General features: G+C 35.1%; 3 protein-coding genes across 5 annotated transcripts; 1 reads left to right on the top strand and 2 right to left on the bottom strand.

The window, feature by feature from the left end:
* The first annotated feature begins 1757 nt into the window (after positions 1-1757).
* LOC108997558 (tubby-like F-box protein 5) lies at positions 1758-4964 on the top strand. Its single transcript, XM_018973890.2, has 5 exons — positions 1758-2156; positions 2785-3184; positions 3308-3395; positions 3828-3957; positions 4048-4964. Exons 2-5 carry the CDS (start codon positions 2825-2827, stop codon positions 4718-4720), a joined length of 1251 nt encoding a protein of 416 aa, XP_018829435.1. The 5' UTR covers positions 1758-2156; positions 2785-2824; the 3' UTR covers positions 4721-4964.
* A 2222-nt stretch (positions 4965-7186) lies between these two features.
* LOC108997584 (anaphase-promoting complex subunit 10) lies at positions 7187-9489 on the bottom strand. Its single transcript, XM_018973936.2, has 6 exons — positions 9123-9489; positions 8936-8996; positions 8745-8837; positions 8535-8605; positions 7792-7896; positions 7187-7706 (listed from the first exon to the last, which is right to left on the bottom strand). Exons 1-6 carry the CDS (start codon positions 9299-9301, stop codon positions 7637-7639), a joined length of 579 nt encoding a protein of 192 aa, XP_018829481.1. The 5' UTR covers positions 9302-9489; the 3' UTR covers positions 7187-7636.
* A 3164-nt stretch (positions 9490-12653) lies between these two features.
* Positions 12654-18333, bottom strand: LOC108997575 (DNA-directed RNA polymerases II and IV subunit 5A-like). 3 transcript variants are annotated; one of them, XM_018973918.2, is made up of 5 exons: positions 18163-18333; positions 17403-17610; positions 14834-15013; positions 13856-13969; positions 12654-13124 (listed from the first exon to the last, which is right to left on the bottom strand). In XM_018973918.2, exons 2-5 carry the CDS (start codon positions 17601-17603, stop codon positions 12999-13001), a joined length of 621 nt encoding a protein of 206 aa, XP_018829463.1. In that variant the 5' UTR covers positions 17604-17610; positions 18163-18333; the 3' UTR covers positions 12654-12998. The 3 variants fall into 3 exon arrangements, with proteins under 3 accessions (XP_018829463.1, XP_018829461.1, XP_018829464.1); XM_018973916.2 differs by having other exon boundaries at positions 18176-18333; XM_018973919.2 differs by lacking the exon at positions 18163-18333 and adding an exon at positions 17868-18091.
* Positions 18334-19397: the final 1064 nt, after the last annotated feature.

The following is a 19397-nucleotide window of genomic DNA, read 5'->3' as shown; positions in this document are numbered from 1 at the left end:
AAGTATAATTTATGTAAATTTGAGTATTTTTACTTTGCATAAACTCAATAATAATTCAGATTATAAAGAGTTATCATATAGGTGAGACATCTTGCTAGCTAATATATATTTTCATTCATTTCAATTATAATTATAGTTCACTATCCTGACATGGATGGACGATCACATCTTGCACTCATTCAGAACTTTCTATTTCGAAAGACATGACAAAATTGTCATTTTCTTTATGTAGTTTAATTACATGAATTGCTGAATTGAAAAAATAAAAGAAAACTAAGGTTAATGTAAAACAATAAGAAGAGTTAAACGCAAACACATTGCCATTATTGGAACAAATATCATTTATTACTTTTATTAGGAAGAACTCATTTTGCACCAAAATTAACCATTTTGCAATGTAATACCAAAATTATGGATCCATATCCTCGGTCTGCTTGGATGTTGAGTTGAGATAAATTGAATTCTTTATGAATATTAATGAATTGAGATAATATAATGAGTTTTGTCGGAGCCACTTAAAATGAGTTTAAATATGTTTAGATGTTAAGATGAGTTTAAATGTATTTGTGAGAAGTTGAAAAAGGTTGTGAGTCTCACGTATAAAGAGATGTTGAGTTGTAAAAGATTGTGAGTCCCACATGTAAAGAGATTTTAAGTTGATATAAGTTTAATAATTGGAGAGTTGAGTATTTGAATATTAGATTCAACTTAAAATTAGATTAAACTGAGTTGATTTTAGTTCAATCCAACTTTCAAATAGACATACTTTTAGATCTTAAAATAAAAGAGATAGACACATAATATGGACCTTTCAATATTTCTACTTGCTCAAATAAATGCTCAATTAATATTAGTTAGGGTCACTTTGTATATCCATCTCTCGCTTTAATCTCTAAGTTCGGGCGGATTTAAATCTATAATTTGGTAGATCTAACTGTTATAAGCGATTCAATAAATCAAGCAATACATTTATCTAATTAATAGAGTATTTTTGTATACGTTCACAAAATTAATACAAAATACTCAACCATTTCCTATTCTTTTTTTGCTCAATTAAAGAAAATAAGGAACTACATATTTATCTTTCTACTTTTCTACCATTCTTATTTAATCCAGTGACAAAAAAAGTTAATAGATATTTAATTTTGTAACAAGAAATAAAAAGAAAAAAACTTAATTATCAAATACAAATTAAATAAATAAATATTGTATTGAATTAATTAGAATTAGCTTAACTCTGTCTTCGTATATAGGCCTATAGAAGCAGTTTGGTTAACTATTCAAAAAATACACTAAGATAAAATGAATTGCGATGAAAGTCGAATAAAATATTATTATAATATTATTTTTTTAATATTATTATTGTCTTAAAATTTTTTAAAAAGTTGAATTGTTTATTATATTTTGTATGAAAATTTAAAAAAATTATAATGATTAAATGAGTTGAGATTAAGTCTGAATCTAAATGGAATCTAAAATTGATTGAATTATTCTAAATTGAAATTTTTCGAATTTTAGATAAATGAAATTCTTTATTTCACAAAAATAAATTTTATAATTTTTTTTATAACGAAATTTATAAATTAATATAATTAGACGTAATACGTTTAAGAACTTTATTTATAGAAAGAAAAGTCACGATGGACACGTGTACTTAAGTTACGAGCAAAGCAGACCACAGATTCCCTCTGAGTAAATCTGAATTAGAAAAAGAAAATAAGAAAAAAAAATAGAGGAAAGAAGGGTAGGGTGGGGTCGGGGGCCTTGGATCCGGTTTTTAAGGGAGGGGGAGAGAGAGTTTTGGATATGGGTGCCGGAGTTCTTTAATCCAGACGAAGAAGCTGAGCCCTTGCGGTTGTGGTGTCGTTCGTCTTCACTGCGGTGATTGAGCCGGCACCGTAGCTTTTGTGGCGGAGGCAACGACTCAACAACGCTCAGGTGGTTGCGATTGCGTGCTACGCCGTGACGGAGCCTCCACCATTTCTCTCTCTCTCTCTCTCTCTGTCTGGATCCGGCATTTTGAGCGGTTTCTCGGTGACCCGCGGTTGTGTCCTCCAAATGACATTTGTGAAAGAAATCAAGGTTCTGGATTTCTGATCCGATCCGATCCGATCCGATCCGATCCGTGTGCTTTGTTGTGAGGTGTCTCTGGACAGGTTGTTTATGATCTTCGATTTTTTTGGATCCACATTTCTTATTGCCCTTGCCCTTGGGATTATGAAGCTTTGTTCATTTCTTTAGCATTGATTTTGCTTTTCTGGTTTTTGAAATCGTATATTTTGCATTGATTTAGTTTCTTCACGTTTTGTAAATCTTATCTTTAGGAGTTTATGGCTTTCACAAATAGTTCTTCCTCTTTTTTTTTTCCCTTTAAAATTCCGTTTGAGATTTTAACGAGTTTGGGGGCTATGATTGGTTTCGGAACAAAAAAGTTTGGTTGTGAAACTTAAATCCAGAAAAATACGGAAATTTTCTGTCTTTTTCCACAGTGATTAACCTAACCTTATTAAATGCTTTGAATTTTAGCGTAGTAAGGTTTAATTGCGTTGAAAGGACTGGGCTTGTATACGTCCTATAGCTCACATTCTGAAACTAAATGAGTAAATTCTGACTTGACTTTATACGCAGAACATTCAAAAGAAAAAAAAAAAAAAGTTAGATTTGCGTACGCAGTAGAAAACAGATAGCATCTACGATTTTTTTCTTCTTTTCAAAAACTTCTGGAATTGGTCTAACTGGTTATTGGTTTTTGCTGCATCTCATACTATTTTCATCGGCTTGCAGTGGAATAGTGAGGGAGAGGGGCAATATATGATATATTAAGATGTCCCTTAGAAGCATTGTTCGTGAGCTGCGGGAGATGAGGGATGGAATTGGAAGCATGTCAAGGAGAAGAGGGGAAAGGAAGATTTGGCATAGAAAGACAAGGTCGCATATTGCTCCTGATCAAGCACCAGCAACCTCGTCCGAATCAATTCAGCAGCAGGGCCGGTGGTCGAATTTACCACCCGAATTGCTCTTGGACATAATCCGGAGGGTAGAAGAGAGCGAGACATCGTGGCCTGCTCGGGCAGTCGTGGTCTGTTGTGCTTCTGTTTGTAAGTCATGGAGGGTAATTACTAGGGAGATTGTCAAAACTCCTGAGCAATGTGGAAGGCTCACCTTTCCTATCTCATTGAAGCAGGTAATTATGCTCCCTTCTTGTTTTCTGCTTTCTGTTGTTTTTTTTTTTTTTTTCCTTTTCTTTTCTTTTCGCTCTGGCGATTGTGTTTTCCCATCATCATTAACTCTTTTTGTGCTTGAATAGCCGGGGCCTCGCGAGTCTCCAATACAGTGCTTTATCAAGAGGGACAGAGCCACTTCTACGTATTGTCTGTACTACGGTCTAGTGCCTTGTGAGTAATTTTATTTTCTCTCATTCTCAATGAATTTGAGCTATTTCTGCGGATAAAAAAAAAATGAATTTGAGTTTTTTTTTAATGAACCTGGACTTATTGCTTGAGAATTTTGTACTCCATTTTTTCTGGTCTTCAAATCATTCATATCTTGATTTTGATATTATTATGCTTGGAGAGTTGTACACACAAAAGATTATTGCTTGTTTCATCGTGAACCCTATTCCTGAATTATTCAGTTGAGGAACTTAAGGTAGCACTACTACTGATTTTCCAAATATGGAAATAGATAAATTTTATATGAATTATTTCTGAGGTTGTGTTTTCTTCGTTAACAATTCTAACATAAAAATATCAGCTCTTTCCTCCATTGGTGGGGAAAAAATACCAGCTCCTTCGTGGTTCTCACTTATGATTTTATTAAATTGACAGCCGAAGATGAGAGTGATAAATTGTTGTTAGCAGCCAAAAAGATCAGAAGGGCAACAAGCACCGACTTTGTTATATCTTTGGTTGCGGATGATTTTTCTAGGGCCAGCAGTACATATGTTGGTAAACTGAGGCAAGTCTTGGCTTTTAAACTTGCTACCTGCTCCTTCGCCCTCTCTTCTTCATTCATTTCCTCTAAAATTCATTGACCAATATTTGTCAGGTCTAATTTCTTGGGTACAAAGTTCACCATATATGACAGCCAACCTCCATGTGAAGCCATGGTTCAACTAAATAGTCGATCCAGTCGAAGATTCCATTCTAAGCAGGTGTCTCCACGAGTTCCAGCGTGTAATTATAGTGTAGGGACAATCTCCTACGAGCTCAATGTTCTTCGCACAAGGGGGCCAAGGAGAATGCATTGTGTCATGAACTCCATACCTGTCTCTTCTATTGAGGAGGGCGGAAACGCTCCAACACCAACATCATTCCCGCACTCCTTTGATGAACTGCTTTCTCCGTTACCAGGTCCGAAAGGAAAGGATTCGATTACAGATTTCAGCTCCACAAGCCTTTCAGAGCCACGGGGATCAATCCCTGGCCTGGGAGAGCCCCTGGTCCTTAAGAACAAGGCTCCTAGATGGCATGAGCAGCTGCAGTGCTGGTGCTTGAATTTCAGGGGGCGTGTTACTGTGGCCTCTGTTAAGAATTTCCAGCTTGTGGCATCCGTGGGTCCATCCCACAATGTTTCAGCTGCAGAGCAAGAAAAGGTAATCTTGCAGTTTGGAAAGATTGGAAAAGACATCTTCACCATGGATTATCGCTACCCACTTTCTGCCTTCCAAGCCTTTGCCGTATGCTTGAGTAGCTTTGACACCAAACCAGCCTGTGAATGAAACCCATGTTGGTTGGAGATAGTGCTCTCCGTTTGCTGAATTTCTTCTCTAATTTTTGGGAATATAAATATGCTCTTCCGCACGCATGGCCGTTCACAGCTGAGAATCATGTGCAGCCTGTAGTTTCTTTTTTCCCACATTTTTTTTTTCCTTTTCCCTTGGGAATTTGACTCGAATGGTGTTCCATCGACCTGGCACTACTGAAATTAAATTAAAAAATAATTTAAAGTTATTTATGTGTACATATTCGACTTAAGACTACTGAAATCTCTCATCTTTAGTTACACTGCCAGTTTATATGGCGAGTTTAAATGGGCAATTCCTTAAATGAAAAAAAAAACTTACTTAAAATACAACCATCAATTAAAAGAAAATGTTAGTTTTTTTCTTTACCCGTGTTCATGCATTTATTATTAAATTCCTTTTTTAGAAATAATATTTATAATCTTAGATGTGTAAGTTTTATGTATTCTTTTAAAAAAATGAATAAATATAAGATTTATCATCTATATATACAAAAATTATATTTTTAATAAGTCATTTTAGTTGATATAATGGTTTGGATGAAGTATTAGGACTTGTTTGGATAAAGAAATGATTTCATCATTATAAATTTTTTAAATTTTCATACAAAACATAATAAATAATTTAATATTTTTAAATCTTAAAATAATAATAATATTAAAAAATAATATTCTAATAATATTTTATTCAACTTATTTAAAATCATCGCATTTCATCTCATTTTATCATATCTTACTATCGAAAGAATCCAATCGATTAAACTAACAAACTACCCATTTTAAAAAAAGAGTAATTAATGGCAAAATAGCAAAAGTATATACCAAAAAAATCCCAACGTATTGAATGAGAGATGTTAGAGACACAAAGGGAAGACAATTGATTGCTTGTTGAGAATTCAGGACTTGCTTAAAAGTGAAGACAATTGTTGATGATTAGAAGTTTTTTGTTTATTAAATTCCGTTCCGAGATTTTGAGAGTAAGTGGAGATCTTGTGTGGACCCTTGGAATGAAAACTAGTATTGCTCTAAAAATATTTATATAGGATTGACAAACAAGTTGTTGCAATTAAGTGAACAATAAAAAATAGATTTTCGATAGTTTGATATAGCGTGCAGAGAGGATGATAATTGGCATTACTTTAAAATAATAATAAAAAAAAAGCAATAATGGGATGAAAATCAAGGTGTTGGAGTATGATATAAGACACGATGAATGAAGTAATCAAATATTATCTTTTATTTGCGTTGAGTAGTAAGTAAGTAAGATATGGCTCCTCTTTGGGTGACACAATCTATGCCATTCCAAAACAACTTCGATTCTTACTTGCAAATAATACCATCTCTCCAAATATAATAATATAATACATATATATATATATATATGGATAATGCTAGAGCTACCGCTGGGGTTGCTGCTCTTAATGTGTCTTTTTTTACATAGATTTTTTTAACACTTTTAAAATATTTTTAAAAAATAAAAAAATTCATAACATTAAAAAACACTTCCTTAATCATGATTGTAAAATTATTTTTAATGTAAAGTAGATATAACGTATCACTTAAATCCGCATTAGTTTGTAAATTTACTTTTGTATAATTTCTTTCTATATATAACAATTCTCTTTTATCATTCGTGGGTATTAACTATCCTTTTATTATTTGTGGGTATTAGCTGATGAAAAAATATTGTGTTTAAGTGATATTTAGAAATAAAATTATGAGAAATTTTGAAAATTCTTTGACTGTCCAAACATGCCAAGTCCAATGTTTAACCGGGACTTAGTTCTACCAATTCTTAAAGAATCAAGTAGAAAAATAATTTAAACCATCGATTCAAGTCTTAGATAAAAAAAACTGCTGAACACAATAATTTCTTGCTCGTGGCTGACTTAATGGGATGCTCAAAGTTTCTGTTATTGCTTTCCCAATGAATTATGGTACAAGCTTTACAAAAATGAAATGGTATTTTCATATTTCAGAAGCAAATAGACTTGTCTCATCATGCCGCACACTGCATCAGGAAGATTTAACAAGTAGTTTGTGAATTAGATCTCAAGTTATTTGCACATACAATCGTCAGGCAGCATTTCCATTTGAGAAATGTTTGGTTCACAGAATTATCTCACAAACTAATGTAACTTGCTATAGTACATCAAATTATAAAGCTCTTCTTTCTGTAAAGTAGATTTAATATATTGCATCTAATCATATCAGTTTATAAGTTATGAGACACCTTTGAAAACCTAGCAGTCCTCTTCCATTTTGTGTGCATATGATATTAGCCACAACTAATGATATCCATATAACTATTTTACAATCAAGCAATATTAAAGTACCTTAATCTCATATTTTACATGACCGCCCTCTACTTAAACAAACAAACAAACAAACAAACAAGAAAAAAACAGAAACAAACAAAGTAGGTACAACTCTCCTCAGATCAAAAGCATGAAACAAGCATTATTTAAGGAATTATTCCAAGATCTTCTAAACAAGCTTTATGAGGCACAATGAACCTGGGAAACATTACCCGTACGGTGTTCTTGCGCTTGGCATAAACCTTGAATGCCAAGTAGCAAAACCAAATTCCCAATGTCTTTTCTGAAGATGCCAGAAACGTCAGGAGGAATTAAGAAATAAAGCAACAGCAGAATCGCCACAAATTCAAGCTACACTAAGCAACCACTTCACAAACTTCACAAATCAAACTACCAAGATTTCTGGCAACAAGGGACCGTACAAAAATTGTATTAATTTTAGAATTGAGAAAATAAAATGTCACAAATATACATAACTAGAGATTTATCCCCATGGTTTTTATAATGATCCGGTCACCGTAAGCAGCATGCTTTCCTCCTACTGAACTCAACAAAGTTCTGCCGTGTCACCTTTCTCATCTCACAGAAGAGTAGGTAATGAACTCCCTCGAAGTAAAGTGAAATGGTTGATGGGGAATAGGGTTCCTGCAATGGAGCATAAAATCTTATCCATTAAAATATTAATGATCAGTAATTGCTGAAAAAAAATAAAAACCATAAGAAGACGCACGGTCGAGGTCCATAAAGTTTGATCTGGCGTAGATGAGTATCCCTCCCATTCAGATGGTTTGACAACACAGCAATTTGCAACATAAAAGTGTTGACAAAAGTTTCCCTGCAGAAAATGTGGATATAAAGTTCATGATACAAAAATCAGTGCAAAAAAATACAAACCACACATTATGGGCTTAGTGTTTTCTCTTGTATACATCCAGTGTACTTGGTTACGCCTATTGATATTAATAAATTTTTACTTGTAAACAAAGAATACAAACCACACATGATTAAAAAATCCCAATCAATTTCCTTAATCTCAGGCATTCTCATGGTTCAATCACATGGTAATCGATTTTCACTTGGAAACTCCACAGCAGCAAAGTTCCAGTGCAAATGCATAACATCAAACCTGATCTCAAAATATAAAAGAGGAATTGCCTTACAATTCTCCCTCTTTTTGGCAATATACCACGCGTTTGTCTATTCTGGCACATTTACAGCAACCCCATCTAAGTGCATGGCAAGTGTAGAGAGGCCATCATCTTTTAGAGAACATATTGATCATATATTCTATCTTGTCTTGAGGACTTATATCAATAATAACCAATAGCTACAGCTTCTTCATAGGAATTTACTGAAGTTCTCAAATGCAAGGCTACATTGGATCATTTCCAGGAAGGAAAGATAATCAATATGCGAGTGGTTGAAAGAACAACAGCAAAACTAGAACGCGTAAAAATGGCTTCAGTCACTTACCTAGGATCATTTCCAGACAAGGATAGATAAACCCAACCAGTTGGCTTGACAAGTTCCATTGTTTTTATCTCCTAAAAATATTTTCAGCGAGCACAAGCAGATTAACCAAATTGACTTGGAGAACAGATTCCACTTAAAAACAAAAGATGTAAATCACTATTGACGTAATCACTCAGGCGTATTATCAATAGTCCGAAGCAGAGAACTTACCTTCAGGTTGTGGAAGCCATCACCGGCACGAATGGATATCTTACTCGGAGTATAGCTCTCATCAAGCTTGAAATCCAAATAAAGAACAACTAACTTCAAAACAAAACAAACCCATTAATTTCTACTAGTTAACAAAAAAGAAAAAAGAAGAATCAAGCAAAATCTAAGCTCAAAATCTGCATATCACATACTTGAAGCTTAACCTTCTTTTGGAATTGAATATTAACCAGATGGGGTTGTGCACCATCTGATCTGAAACCCAAAAATGTAAGAATAAACGCAAAAATGTAAGAAGAAACGCAATGGTTAGGTTTTCAAGATAGAAATAGGAAGAAATCAGAGAGATTGGTTTTGGGGGGTGTGGGTGTAATTAATTACTGCCAATAGGTTTCGAGGTTGTCGTCGCGGAGAGAAGAGACACCATTGCCGGGCTTGCAAGAGCTGACACTCCAGGCCGCCTTCTTCCCCATTTCTCTAAGGTCGTCTTCCACTATCAGCACCGGATTCCCACCTGTAACTTTCCCTTCATCTTCTCCTTCCGACGACTCCGTCGCCATAACCTAACTCCTGCTTTCTTAAAATTTATTTTGTCGAAGCCTAACTTGCTTTGAATCACTCTAATAATCTGTGAACCCTCCTGCAATCAACAGAACCGAAAACAAAGCCCAAAGCGAAAATAATTTCAGAACCCTAATGGGACCGAGCTCAGCATACAAAAACCAAGAAAAAATTCTCTTATTTCTTCAAGTTTGTGAAATAAAATGAGAAATATATAATATCTCATTTTAATTATTTTTAAAACGATTGATGAATTAAAATAAGTACTTAAGAAAAATTTATAAAAAAATTATGTTTTCGCATGTTAATTATTAATTCATTGAAAATTATGAAAATTTGCAAGTAAAATTTATCTTATAAATAAAATTATAAATATAAATATAAATACATGTAAGATTACTCAGTTAATAAATGATAGATATAAGATAGATATAAGAGTAAGAAATGAGGACTTACAATCAATAATAGAAAGAAGATAAAAAAAAATAAAGAACGAGATTTTATTTACAAATGAGAGATATTTGCCGTCAATGATGTATAAATTATGCATACTTCATTTAAAAAAAGTAGATAAATATGAGACTCATATAAAAAATTAATTTTTTTAATAATAGACTCTATTCTTTTTAAAAAATAGTGCGTGAAACTTACATACTTTATGATTGTATCCAACATTACTCAATTCATTACTATCACTCGTGTAGCTATTGGATGTAGAATCACGACACTTGCATGACACTCATATGATATTATGAGTGTGCTTGTGGCTCATGCACTGGTCAAACGATCGCAATTTGTGTCGGGTAACAATATACTTACAACTCTTTTATAACTATTCTACAACTCATTCTAAATCAACCAATATAGTTGTGACACTTAATTAAAAAATAATTTCAATTTTACATAGATACTCTTCATTTTAAGTAGAGAAGTAAAATAGGCGTAGACTAATTATAAGTTTATCATTTTTTCATTTGTGTCTCTCTTGGACTATCTACAGCCTAAGAATGTTTTGTTGTCACTTGGGTACTCAGAGGGAGGAGGTGGATAAGTTGTTGCTGGTGGCCGCCTAAGGTAAATATAGTATTCAAATTTCAAACCAATTGAATTCTTCTGAAGCTAAACTCTAGCTTCAAAAATTTTTGGTGGGAAAAATTAAACGATCAAAAGCAAAAACTTTGTCTAAAATCATGGAAATCTATTTGCCAACCAAAAAAAGATCGTGGGCTGGGATTAAGACTGATAGAAAATATGAATGTAGCCTTGATAGCATGGGAAATGAGCCAACCAAGCAACAATATCTGGCACAAGCTTCTATCCAAGAAATACTCGAAATCAAGCGTCTTCGAATTAGCAACCAAAAAGGTAACTGACTCGAGTCTTTAGAAAGGAATTCTAAAGACAAGACCAATACTGGAAAAATGTACATGTTTCAAAATTGCAAATGGTTTGTCTGTGAGAGCTTGGCTAGATCCCTAGATCCCGACTATGGAAAACTTTATACCTTTTCCCCTCACCCACTCAGCTGATCTCTCGACTACCCTCAAGGTCTCAGACCTGATTAATCAGAATGATAAATCTTGGAATATCCCATTGCTAAATTCCTTGTTCCAACAAGAAAGCATAAAATAAATCCTTAAAATTCCTTTACCCATCTCCAATCTAGCTGATGATTGTGATATTTGGACTAAAACTCAACATGAGATTTTCTCAGTTAAAAGTGCCCACCGTCTTGCATCAAATATCGCAAACTACCCCAGAGAAGCAATTCTGGATATATCATGGGGGAAAATTTGGAAACTCAGGATCCATGACAGGCACAAACTCCTTTTATGGAAGATACTTTGGGATATTTTGCCAACAAGAGAGCGCCTCAAATGGTTCATTCCGAGCATTCATTCCATAAACTGTCCTCTCTTTGATGAAAAAGAAGAGACTCTCCTGTACCTATTCATTGAATGCCCCATAACCAGAATTCCCTGGAGTTGTAGCAGATGACCCTTAAATCTATCTTCCCTGGCGGTAAATTCAATGAAGGATTGGTTCTAGATTATACTATACCCCTGGAAAAAACTCGGTCTTTCATCCCAAGAAGATCACCCGTTCAAAGTTTTTGCTGGTCTGATTCTAGATTTCATCTGGAGGCTCCGAAATGACCAAGTCTATAATTGCAAGGAACTCTTACTTCACAATCTTTCACAATAGTTAAATCTCTCTCTTATCAAAAAAATTTTCATGCATGGAAAGAAAAGCTTGAATCCAAAGTGGAGAAGGAATGGAAAAAATCTCACACGAATCAGATATGTATTTCCTTTGATGTAGCAGTCATAAATTCTTTATCTTTGGCTTCAGCTGTAAGCATAAACTCAACTGGAGAAGTCATCGAAATCTGGACCGAGACAAATTTTTCCATGACCCCGGTAATGGCAGAGGCACTTGCGGCAAAGTTAGCTCTCAAAATGGCGAAACACCTCAACCATCCTTTTATCTCTCTAGTAGGAGACTCTCAGTTGGTGATTTCTTCTATTTATAAAGAAGAACAGATCTGACAAATAGCACATATCTCGGAAGATATTGCAAATTCTTTGAAATCTCACTCAGACTGGAGCTTTCACAAGATTGATCGATTCCAAAATCAATTTGCGCACTCGGTTGAGCAATAGGCAGCTAAAAACTCTTTGTTTGGTAGTATTTCATTATATATTATTCTTTCTACTATTTTGTATATTGTGGAAAGACCATCCTTAATAGTTTGTAATAATTTTATCTATTTATAACACGCAAGCTTGCTTAGAAAAAGAAAAAAAGAAAGTTGAGTTCTTCTGAATAAGATTTTCCTTATTAATATTTTTATTTTAATCTCCACACATTGTGTATCCAATTAAAAATTTAAAACCACAGTTCATCTATTGAGTCCCTCTTTAATTAGTTTCCCCTTCATTTAAAAAGAAGAAATGAGCCCATCAAAAAAGCCCACAACTTTTACTGGCCCAGTTTGAACATAGAAGTGAGATGAAACCATCTCATCTCGTCTGACCTTATCTAATTTTAATTAATAATCTCACTATTACTCACAAACAATCTCATATCATCTTATCTTATCTTATCTCATTATCTAAACAGATCGTCTAGATTGGATTTGAATAGTCCTGCCTAAAAATAAAAATTTAAAAAAAGCCACAAAAGTAGCAATTGCTTACTTGTGCTTAAAAAACTGTATGGAAGAAATAAAGATATGATGATGAGTGATGACTGCCAAACTATGGAAAACTAGTCATTGCTAATTTTTAATGTTGTTCATAACATGAATCAGCTTCAAATTTTCTTCTTTGGACCGATGGGGCTTAAATATTAGCACAATTCTTCTGACCATATGGTAATATCTTAATTCTTCAGAGAAAAAGTTTCTGAAATTTATTTGTTGTTCCAATTCTGTCTACCAATGGGTATGCCCCATTCCAGACATGGACACAGCAAACAAGCACACATGAGATTACCATCCCAACTGCAATACAAACAACTCCCACAGAGCAAATACCGGGATTCACAACTGAGCAGTAGGGCATAAATGAGTTCCAGCGTTGTCTTTATATGATAATATCCCCCATTATAAATCATGTCATAGAATTTGAGTTCTCCAGCCATTTCGACATAGGCAAAGAGCAGTTTGAACTCGAGCCGTGTTTCAACTTGTATTTATACTACGTATCGGTAAGTGACGTATCGTCCTGCAGTTTCACTTGGTCGGATTATCTTCACAACCTGTCCACGCTTCAGCCCATAGTATCTCGCAACAGGATCCGTCACTTGAATACGAGGCAGCTGAATTCAATATAATCATAACATAAGACAGCAAACATCAGAATATTATGATGTGCAACAGATGCAAAACAAGGTATGCATTCAGAAGACTGACGTCCAGCTAGAGATACAGAAGAAATAATTCATGATTCACATTATATGAATAATTAACACCAAAACACAAGGGTTCAAAATATCTCAGGACCATGTAACTGACCGTGAGAATGCCCTTCATTAGAGCAAAACATTTGAATCATTAGAAATCCTTGTTTGCTCGTTATTTAATTTCCTCCTTAAAAGCACAAAGCTGTGAATTACAACAGATATGTAGGCTTGCATGTCCTAACAAATTGAGCTTAAAATGTGGTAACAGAACCCCCTGTGTAGGGTTTAAACTTTAAGCAAACCCAGGAGTAAGAACCTATCACAAAATGGATGCTAATTTGGTAACAGAAATGTTGACTATGTAATATTTACTTCTAATATCGGACTCTCAGGAATTTCTAGATTTGGAGCATGAACCTTCCACAAAATTGATGCTAATGATTTATTTTGCATACCATTAGTCATATTCAAACTAAAATTTTTTTTTAGTGTGCATACCTATGTGGCAGATCATGGCATTTTATAAGTAGGTTATGGCATATTTTGTCCTCTGGTGTGAGCAACTAATCTTTTAGATGCTAAGAAACGTTACTCTTATCATTTCCAAGTATTTGAACTGCAATGTTAAAACATACTGAGTCACTGACCTGTGTCTCTTTCACAGTGTACCTCTCCAGCAAAGTTTTCTTCTCCTCATTTGTAAGCACCTGATGCTCAGGAACAAGTACATGCTCTTTAATGTTTATCAACAACTCCGCCTCCTGTATAAATGAGTTGGTTATTAGTGAAAAGAAGTAGAAACTAAAAAAGAAAAAGAATAATGCATGCCAATAAACTATAGAATTAGTAAAAAAATAATGCACGCCATTAACTATAGATGCAATTTGTCGTTGATAATAAGGTAAGATCCAGATAAGAATCAGGGAAATATCCACACCCAGCAGTAGTTGAATATGTGCCGTAGATAGCAACCAAATGGAATGCCACCAAAAAACAACTCAAATCATATCGGCAACAGTTCATGTGTCAGAAAGATGTCCCAATATAAATTCATCAACTTTAGAATAAATCAGTTCAAAGGAGACTAAATGTGATATCTCATTCAATAAGTGATAATGGTAGATGGCGTATGAGATCCCACATTACTTGGAAGGGAGAAGTTCTTGCTCTTTATAATGGTTCTAATGGGGCTCCAATTGTGTTATTAACTAGTTCTTTTGAAGTATAAGCCATGTCGCTTGGACCTTCTTTTGGAGCGTTGCACTAAATGTAACAGCAAATACAGTATTTCTTCTGGGATATCTTTTAACAAACTTCCTTCAATCATTAAGTTAGAAGAATGGGTGACTTACTGGAGAAACATCCCAAGTGCAACTTCTATTGTAACATACTATATTCCAACTGCCATACCATCAATTGCCCATTAAAAAAACAAAAAGAGAGATGAACCTAGCCAATAAACCATCAGAGCCTCAAAGACCCTTGGGAGACATTTAATTAGGCATTGAATAGCCCTGATGTTTATGGTACTAAGATTCCTTTGCAAGAAACAACAAAAAAGCGAGGTGCTAGATGTAATTCAAAAGCCACAAAATTCTTACAACATCATCAAAGCAATCTCTCACCTGGAAAACCTCCAAGTGGAATTTTGTAGAAATCTCATTTATGGAGCTCCGAGCAAATGGCGTCAAATTTTGTTGAACAACCAAGATTGCTCTAAAGACATTCTCTGATTTCATGCGCTGGGAATAAGTCTTCATTGTCTTAACACCAACCTTTGGTTCCTCGGGGAAGAAGATATAAATCTGGTATACAAGAAACAACGAATAAGAAGACTAACAAAAGAATGCAGTGAAAAATAAATCAGCAGATGGCGACTTACAGTCTAAGAACTCTCATTCGAAAACATGCGTGCACGCTGCACGCATACACACACGCGGACAAATAAGTAAAAGTAAATATGAGGAAATTCTGCACTGAGAAAAATCTAAACCATACCAGAAGCAAGAAAAACTTAAACAGTGCTAGCCAACACGTATATTAAGGATCCACTCCCTTACATTTTTATATCTTTATTACAGATATAATTGTCAGCCACAGGCACTGATATGAACAACAATAAACCCAAACATAACTAACAAAACAAGAACAATCAGAAAGACAAATTCAACCAAGAATACTCTAATAGAGCCACAATCCTAGTATCAAGACAAGGAAACCTCTTTGAGTGAAGAGGAGAAGGGCTTTATATAAAAAGCCTTGTCAGTCCAGACCATGGCACTCTTATGTTTGGAGATCCCTTTATCACTTTCTGCTAGTTCTACAATCTGAAAGTCTATGGAAAGCTAGACAAGGCACCATAAATTTCTGGTTTGATAACTAGACAGGTGATGGTTCTCTAGCCTTTAGGGGCTTATTTGTTTCAAACTCGACATGTCAAATCAAAGCCTTTCCAGTGCTAATGTTTGGCATACATAAAAGCTTGGAGTTTTGGTTTCTTTAGGCCTCATGCGTGATGCTCTTAACACTAATATCAAGTTGAAGATTGGAAATGGTATTAGACTTTGGAAGCACACAAATGATGGGAATTTCACTACAAATCTGCATGGGATTTTTTGAGGTCTCGTTCTCCTCCATTTCCTTTCGCTAAATTCATTTGGAATTCTGTGCTTCCAACCAAGATTTCATTTTTCATCTGCAAATTGTGGAATGGAGGTAATGCTTTAGATCTTAATGGGCAGCAATGTGGCATTCTTTGGGCCTCAATATGCAGTTGTTGCTTACATGATGCAATTGAATCTGACTGCCATGTCTTTAATGGTTGCTCTCTTGCTGAATCTGTTTGGTCTCATTTTGCCCAGCTTTTTGGGGTTTCCAGTTTCCTACCTGGCAGCTCTCGGATGGAAGGATAAATTGACTACATGGTGGTCTTTTTTCGAGCGTTCAAGCCAATTAATACTACTTGCACAATTAACACCTTGCTTAAATCTTTAAGAATTGTGGTTAGCTCGTGACTCAGCAAGATATGAAGGGGCTCAAAAATCTTCTTCTTTCGTCATTTGGAAGGGTTTTAGATGGCTGAGAGAGTGGAACTTGATAATTAAGCCTGGAAAGGCTCTATCAAAGTCAAATGATATTACATCCTTGGGAAATACTGCACGTTCCTATACTGCAGGTAAAAATGAAAAGGCATAAGCTAGTCAAGTGGTTAATCCCATTGGAAAAATGAAACTTAATACTGATCGAGCCCTAAGGGCAATCCAGGTCCACTGGAAGTGGTATAATTCGTGATCATCTTCGGTCAGCTCATTCATGGATTCTTGCTCTTCTAGGGGGTTGGCACAAATGTTCAGGCAAACTGTCTGCATTTAAAGCTGGATTGATATTGTGTTGTCAGCTGGGCATTTATGATCTTTTAAGCAGAAACAGACTCTCTACTTGCAGTAAATTGGTTTCATCAACAGCAAAAACATCCTTGGCAATTTATAGATATTTGGGAGGATATCCTTGAATTGGCAACAATCTTGTCTTGTGAGATGAAATCGAGTAATGGAGTAGCTGATGGACTTGCAAACCTTGGTGCAGCTGATCACAACTTATCTTTTTCCTCATCTTGTCATCTGCCTTATAATCTGTATGGTATTTTGATGGTTGACAAAGCAGGTATCAAATTTTAGATGGAGTTAATTTTTCTGTATCATTCATCGGTTGTATTTGTATAGATATACATTTTGGTCTCTTTTGTTAATAAATTAGCTGATTTGATAGAATAAGGTTTTGAAGTCTTGGTTTGGGATTTCTTTTAAACCCAATGTTTTATTCAGCTGTAAGCGATAGCATATCAATAAAATTGGAGTATCATCTTCTTCCCTTGAAAAAAAAAAACCTTGTCAGTCACATTTACTTTAACCACAAACCACATCAAACTAATAATACGCTACTGCAATAGGAAAAGAAAAATGCTACTGTAATTAAAAAAAACTTACAAAAAACTTATTTCTCTGTGTTAGTTATTGATATGCTGAAAATTATAAAAACTAAAATTTAAAAAAAAATGACAATTTTGTACGTAAAATTGTTAGTATACGTAGCACTACTCATGGGAAAACTCACTTCAAGTATCCACAAGAACCACAAAAGTTCACCAAATACGAAAGGAACATCGATGGAGGTATTGATTGATTAAATACATACCTGATCAGAGCTATTATTTCGCTTGGATTTATTGATAACAAGGTCTTCCCTTTTCATGCTCTCCCCATATTTATTCTTGAACTGCTCTTTGGTCATGTCAATCTCAAAGTCCCCAACAAAATAACCGCGGTCCTTCAGCATTTGCATCACCGTTCTCCGGATCCTGAAAAGCCTAGTGATTTCCTCCTCCGATAGTGTCATTGCTTCACTGATAAGTTTCGGAAGACAGCTTGTTAATTAGGTACCCACAAAAAATCTTATGTTTATTATCATTATTAATCAAGATATAAATCTAACGTTTGCGAACAATTTGGGAATCAATGAAATGCTTTTGAGCAAGATATGACAGAAACTGTATCACAAAACTATTACACCCAACAAAGACTTATGACTGCAATCTCCAAGCCCCAAATCGTTAATCAATGCCAAGTCAAAGTAAATATGTTAAACCAGTTTTTCTCTAACCTAGAACTGAAGCTCTATTTGGTAGCTCCAAGGCTTTTTGCTCCGTTTTGGAACAACAGTCAAAAAACGTTGACGAAGATAAAAACGAATTACAAATAAAACTTGATCTGATTTATTTGCTGAAAATTTTCGGACGGGACAAACGGAGCCCAAGGATTCCTATAACACCAGGCGCACTCCAAATTGAACGGGCATAAAGGGCTTACAGAACTAGAAGTTACGTCCTCAAGCAAACGAATATATTATTATATATATATATATAGAGAGAGAGAGAGAGAGAGAGAGAGAGAGAGACCAAAATATCGAACCTCCCCTCTCGCGCGGGGTGTCTGATGAGGGTTGAGGAAGTGTAGCCTCTCTCCCTCTCTCTCTCTCTCTCTCTCTCCCAAGCTAAAGAGCGGCTAGCGCTAGTTTGGCTCTCGACTTGTATAAATGATTTTCGCTGTGTACTGATCTTTGCATAACATAAGGTTACGAAATGAGTCTTGCGTTATTTATAAGGAATAAATCTTCTTCACACTCTACTGACTGATGCGCAGCACATCCCTATTTATAAGTCTCTCCCCCCGCGCGCCCCCTTTCCTTCTAAACTTGCATTTCATTAATATAAAAAGATTAAGATACACAAAGAGGTGGCGGTGTTTCTCAACAAACACTCGTAACAAATGCACTTCAAAAGAGAAAAATAAATAGGATTTTGGAACAAAAAAATTAATCTATACTTATTCCTCACAAAGAGGGTAGCGCTATCTTAAATGATGGTTTTTACAATTCGTTGTATTAACTGTGGTGCCACCGTTAGAGGCGGTCGTTTGTTGGCCTTAAGATGTTCACAGAAGAGACCGATGTCTTCATCTTTAAAATCTTCAATTAGGAAAAGTAAAAATATAGTAGGATAGACAACATCGATGGGCCTAAACCGCCGGTTGGTAATTTTCTCTGTGCCCGCCTATGATGGTGCATGGCCTCCCTATGATGGTGCATGGAGGCCATGCACTGGTGATAATGGGATGACAAAACTATTTGTACGACGCGTGTAGCTGTTAGAGGTGTTTTGAAATGACAACGTACAATGGTCACGTGCAAGCTAAGCCATGCGTGAGAATAACGTGCCAAGATTTTCACTACAGTTCCGCATTGTATCAATAGACCGGTGGCTGAGAAGATGCATGATGGGATGCGTGTAGACAATCGGTCAAGGGAAAGCTATAGGTCAAGCCTAGACCAAACAAATGGAGAGAAAATGTTCAAAAAAAGTTTAAAGAAAAACTTATAAACAAGTCGGTGTCAAAAATAGAACGGAGAGGAGGAGGAGAGCCAAGGCTATATCCTCCTCTATAGTGGAACAAGAAGACGGAGAGGAGGATATACTCTTTTTCTTTTTAGAGAGAAGCGGGACTTTCTTTCTCTATAGAGAAGCTGGACTTTTTCAGTGAGATTTGGTCCTTAACTCGTGTAGCTCGATTTGAGATTCGTTACATATGTAATTTTCTTTTGTTTTTACTAACACTCGTTGTCATTTTTTCTATT

The sequence above is a fragment of the Juglans regia genome, chromosome 12 (assembly GCF_001411555.2).
Source record: "Juglans regia cultivar Chandler chromosome 12, Walnut 2.0, whole genome shotgun sequence".
Lineage (NCBI taxonomy): Eukaryota > Viridiplantae > Streptophyta > Magnoliopsida > Fagales > Juglandaceae > Juglans > Juglans regia.
Note: the sequence above shows the minus strand (reverse complement) of the source record. Positions and strands in the feature narration are given on the sequence as shown.

What these genes read in the sequence shown, in the direction of transcription:
- LOC108997558 (XM_018973890.2), top strand. Translation starts at nt 2,825, where the DNA reads ATGTCCCTTAGAAGCATTGTTCGTGAGCTGCGGGAGATGAGGGATGGA. An exon ending in TTCCTATCTCATTGAAGCAG is followed by an intron (nt 3,185 to 3,307) that starts GTAATTATGCTC and finishes GTGCTTGAATAG; the next exon opens with CCGGGGCCTCGCGAGTCTCC. An exon ending in GTACTACGGTCTAGTGCCTT is followed by an intron (nt 3,396 to 3,827) that starts GTGAGTAATTTT and finishes TTAAATTGACAG; the next exon opens with CCGAAGATGAGAGTGATAAA.
- LOC108997575 (XM_018973918.2), bottom strand. Translation starts at nt 17,603, where the DNA reads ATGACACTATCGGAGGAGGAAATCACTAGGCTTTTCAGGATCCGGAGA. An exon ending in TCCACTTGGAGGTTTTCCAG is followed by an intron (nt 13,970 to 14,833) that starts GTGAGAGATTGC and finishes TCATTTATACAG; the next exon opens with GAGGCGGAGTTGTTGATAAA. An exon ending in ACACTGTGAAAGAGACACAG is followed by an intron (nt 13,125 to 13,855) that starts GTCAGTGACTCA and finishes TATTGAATTCAG; the next exon opens with CTGCCTCGTATTCAAGTGAC.
- LOC108997584 (XM_018973936.2), bottom strand. Translation starts at nt 9,301, where the DNA reads ATGGCGACGGAGTCGTCGGAAGGAGAAGATGAAGGGAAAGTTACAGGT. An exon ending in AAAAGAAGGTTAAGCTTCAA is followed by an intron (nt 8,838 to 8,935) that starts GTATGTGATATG and finishes TTTGTTTTGAAG; the next exon opens with TTAGTTGTTCTTTATTTGGA. An exon ending in AAACTTTATGGACCTCGACC is followed by an intron (nt 7,707 to 7,791) that starts GTGCGTCTTCTT and finishes GCTCCATTGCAG; the next exon opens with GAACCCTATTCCCCATCAAC.